The 4,344-nt window shown below is 61.0% G+C and overlaps 1 protein-coding gene across 2 annotated transcripts; it reads right to left on the bottom strand.

Annotated features, from left to right (window-relative positions):
- On the bottom strand, positions 1-4,344 carry LOC112548389 (urokinase plasminogen activator surface receptor-like). Of its 2 annotated transcripts, XM_025194060.1 has the most exons (6): positions 4,019-4,344; positions 3,638-3,772; positions 2,581-2,718; positions 2,120-2,263; positions 1,573-1,710; positions 1-1,496 (listed from the first exon to the last, which is right to left on the bottom strand). In XM_025194060.1, the coding sequence occupies exons 2-6, from the start codon at positions 3,768-3,770 to the stop codon at positions 1,285-1,287; spliced, it is 765 nt and encodes a 254-aa protein (XP_025049845.1). In that variant the 5' UTR covers positions 3,771-3,772; positions 4,019-4,344; the 3' UTR covers positions 1-1,284. The 2 variants fall into 2 exon arrangements, with proteins under 2 accessions (XP_025049845.1, XP_025049846.1); XM_025194061.1 differs by lacking the exon at positions 2,120-2,263.

The raw sequence follows: 4,344 nt of genomic DNA, 5'->3' as shown, positions 1-4,344 counted from the left end.
TCTGTTCACTAGAAATAACACAGCTGTCAAAGAGACTGTGACTTTTGGAACAAACTCCAGGCTCTTGGATGATTGATGATTGACTGACAGCCTGACCCATTTGTAAAGAGCACCATGAGACTCGCTTTCTCCCAGCTGCCTGCTGACAACCAGCAATATTTCTTTGAACTTCTTAGGAATGATCCTTTCTGACAGAATTGGGATCGCTTTCTCAGTGACAGGTAATAAATTAATTCATCAAATTGACATGTGTTAAACACAGTGGGCTTCCCCCAGTGCCTGGCACTGGGGGAAGGCAGCTGATCTGGGAGGTATGTCCAATGCCTAGCACCAGGGTGTGGGGGCAGACCCGGGTCCTGATCCCAATCCCCTGCCAATCAGGTGCTCTGTTGCTCTGGCAGGAATCTGGGCCGGGGGATCTCCTGGATTTCTGGAGATCCCCCCCACCCATAGTCCCCTCTGCTGCTTGCAAGAGGGCTCCCAAAGGGGACGTACACTACAATGCCAACAACAGGGGTCCTACCAAGAGGGACCTACATGGGCACTAGAAGGTCCTCCAAGGGCACCGCCCCCGGCCACTGGACACCTCCCACTACTGCACCTCCACTGCGATGGGCACAGGTTCATTAGCAGGGAGAGGGGGAGGATGTCTGGCCTGCTAACAAGGAAATGCATTATTAGGGGGAGGGACTTGGGACTTGCGCCCAGGAAGATGGCAAGGCAGGGCAGGGGTGTTAATGGAGCATGAAGTCGGATTTGCCCCCCCAGGGTTATTGCAAAGGCTTTGTTGCCCTGGTCCGGAGGGGGTGGGAGGGAGGGGAGAAAGTGGGGCTGATATGTGGGTTCTGGTGGGTGCTGCCCCCCGGTGGCCACTCAGAGGGCTAAGGCCCATGAAGAGAGGGGCCAGAGCAGATAGGGGGCAGGGCTGGGGGCAGGTTGTTTTGGCAACCAGGTTCCTCACACCATATAAATTTGGATATCCTTTATACTCCTCTGTACCTGTGTGTGTGTGTGTGTGTGTGTGTGTGTGTGGGTGTGTGTGTGTGTGTGTGTGTGGTGGGAGGGATGGCCAAGACACCTGCACTGTGTGTGCGTGTCCCGGCCGCCTGGGTTCCCTGGGAGTAGAATGGTCTGCAATGGGTTTGAACCAACACACCTGGGTTCCCGGCGGAGGTGGGGGCGGGGGGTGATTTTGTGTGTGGGGAGGCAGGTGCCTGGGTCCTCTTTGCATTAAATGGCCTCCAGCAGCTCCCCGCCCGGACCCCTGGGTTCCCTACCCTCCGCTCAGCTCCAGGCGCCCCCCAGCAGCAGCAGTGCCAGGGGCAGCAGCAGGTGGGGCAGGGGGTCCTGGCAGGGGGCTGCATGGTTACAGAGGCTCACGTTGCAGCAGTGGATCTGGGGGTCCGAGGGCAGCAGGAGGCGTGCCAGGGGCTGCCAGGGGCGGCAGAGGTCGGGGCTGCCGCAGCCACAGAGCAGTGTCCCAGGGTTGTTCCGGTCTGGGGAGGCAAAGACGGGGGTCAGTGAGGGGGGCTGCGAACCTGGATACCTGCTTCTCTTGGTGGGGTTGCTCACCTGTGCTTTGGGCTTTCACGCACACGTCCATGGCCCCTGTACAGGTTATGGTCTGCACCTGCTGGTGGTTACATTCACCTTTTCCTGTCTCCTGGCAGCTGTAGCACAGCTTCCCGTTGGGCTTCCCCCGAGGCACCTCTGTGTGGGGAGTGAAGCGAGGGGAGTGAAGTGGGGGGGATCAGGGAACCCAGGCATCTGCCCCCCACCCCGTTCTAACCATGAGACCCCTCTCCTCTGCCAGAGAACCCAAGCGTTCAGTCTCCCAGCCTAATCCCACCCCTAGCCACCCCCGCCCGCACCCCAGAGAACCCAGGTAGCTGGCACCACCCCACGTCCCTGCCACAAAACCCAGGCGTCCGGGCTCCCACCTGCTCCTGCTCCCATCCCCCAGCCCCCACTCCCTCCCAGAGAGCCCAGGCGTGCAGGCTCCAACCCTCAAGCCCCCATCCCACTCCCAGGGTACCCATGTGTCTGGGCTCCCAGTGGCCCTGCCCCTCCCCAGGCCTCCCGCCACCCCCAGAAAGCCCAGGTATCCGGGCAGCATTACCAACGAAGGAGCCATTGTTGCAGCCAGCCCCACGGCAGCGCTGTGCATGCACATAGGTCAGGTCAGGCCCTGCGGCAATGGCCAGCAGCTCCTCAGCGGGCCCTGTCTCCCCACAAGCCTTGTACACGGTGTCTCCCTGCTCCCCTGCCAGGACGTGGGGAGTGAGGCACAGGGAAACTGAGGCGCAGGGGGTTGGGAGAGGGCTAAGCCAGCCTGGGGCATGCTGGGGAACCCAGGCATCTGGGTGCACACTGCCTCTGCACTCATTTCCCCTCCTCCCCCCTGCTCTGAGAATCCAGGCTCCTGGGTCCCCGGTATCCCCAAAAGCCCCCTCCCATTGCCAGGGTGGAACCCAGGCATCCAGGCTCCACCGCACCTAGTGTGAGGATGGGACACAGGCCTCTGGGCTCCCCTCATCCCCTGCCCCTGCCAGGAGGGAATCCAGGTGTCCAGAGCCTTACCAGGCAGCAGCTCCCGGGAGAGCTGCAGACACTGGGCCTCGGGGCTTAAGCAGGACACAGTTGGGTTGTCAGGGCCACAGGTGGTGGCGTTGCCCACGCAGGTTTGACACAGGAGTTGCTCAGGGGGGCCTGGCTGACCTGAGGGGGACACAAGATTGCGATCCAGCTGGCTCTGGGGCGTGTCAGGGTGGGCATAACAGGGAAAGGAGCTGCAGCTGGCTCTGGGGAGGGCAGGTCTGGGTATAACGGGGACAGGAGCTGTGGCTGGATCCAGGGGGTGTCAGGCTGGTTATAATGAGGGTAGGAGCTGTGGCTGGCTCTGGGGGGACATCAGATTGCGTATAACAGGGACAGGAGCCACAGCTGGCCATGGGGGAGATGTCAGGCTGGGTTTAACAGGGGTAGGAGCTGTGGCTGGCTCTGGGGTGGAGCAATGGGGTGTTTAGCCAGAGACAGGCACTGACGTTGCCCTGGCCCCACAGTTAGGGCTTGGGTTCATGAATTGGGCAATTAACAAGCAGAGGTGTCACAAATGAAAGTTCCTGACCCTGCCCCCCCACACACACCCCCGCACCCCCATGCACACTCACACACTCAGCTGGCTCTGGGGGGGTGGGCAAGGTTGGGTATAATAGGGACAGGAGCTGCAGTTGGCTCGAGGGTTGGGCTGGGTATATCAGGGATATTATTGAAGGATAATGGTGCCCCAAATCTTGACAGATTAGAAAGCTGGGCTGGAGCTAACAGGCTCAAGTTCAGTATGGACATGTGCAAGGTGCTGCAGCTCTGGAGGAGTAATGGGAAACATGAGTACAAAATGGGGGGCACATGGCTGGATGGCAGCTGTATCAAGCAGGATCTGGGGGTCCTGGTAGGCTTGGAGCGGGGGGGATTGGGCTGGGTATAACAGGGAGAGGAGCTGCAGCTGGCTGTGGGAAGGCACGGGAGTGTCTGGCTGAGTATAACGGGGACAGGAGCTGCGGCTGCCTCTGAGGGGCGCAGAGCTGTATGTTACAGGGCGGGGATGTGGCTGGCTCTGGGAAAGGGCTGTACCTACGGATGTAGCTCTTGTTGGTGCACAGGTCCGTGGTGCAGCAGAAGGTGGATCCAGTCAATCCAGCCGCATTGTCCCTGGGCAGCAGGTTACAGGTCTGCAGAAGCATGCAGCCCGTCCGTACGGCGGCCCTCATGACTGGGGGTGTGGAAAGAGGAGAGGAATGGGCCCAGAACCCAGGTGTCCGGGGCCTGGGAGCCAGGAGGTGACAACAAGGTATGCCAGGGACGGGGGTCTTACCCGAGGGGGACAACCCAGTGAGCTCCTGCGGCCTCCCAGAGAACCCAGCGTCCGGGCTCCTAGCCCCGCTCCTGGCACCCTAAATCTGTCTCTCCCAGAAAACCCAGGTGTCGGGGCCCCCACCCCCAGCCCCTGGGGTCTCACCTCTGTTCAGGTCGAGTTCATGGATCACACAGACGTTCTGTCCTGGCGCGCACGTCTCCACCTTGCCCCGGCAGTTCCCCTGCCATCACAAGCATTTTGGGCAGCGCAGGCCAGAGGCTGTGGGGAGATGCGGCTGTTTCTGGGGGAGGGGGGCAATGGCTGGGTAGAATGGGGACAGAAGCTGCAGCTGGCTCTGGGGGGGAGCAGGGCTGGGTATAATGGGGACAGGAGCTGCGCCTGGCTCTGGGGGAGTGCAGGGCCCACTCACTGGTGACCAGCAGCCCCAGGAGTGTGGCCGTGTATAGGGAAGGTATCATGGTTCCCGT

Source organism: Alligator sinensis, unplaced genomic scaffold, assembly GCF_000455745.1.
Source record: "Alligator sinensis unplaced genomic scaffold, ASM45574v1 scaffold1740_1, whole genome shotgun sequence".
Classification (NCBI taxonomy): domain Eukaryota; kingdom Metazoa; phylum Chordata; order Crocodylia; family Alligatoridae; genus Alligator; species Alligator sinensis.
The sequence above is the reverse complement of the archived record's forward strand: the minus strand, read 5'-3'. Positions and strand labels throughout refer to the sequence as shown.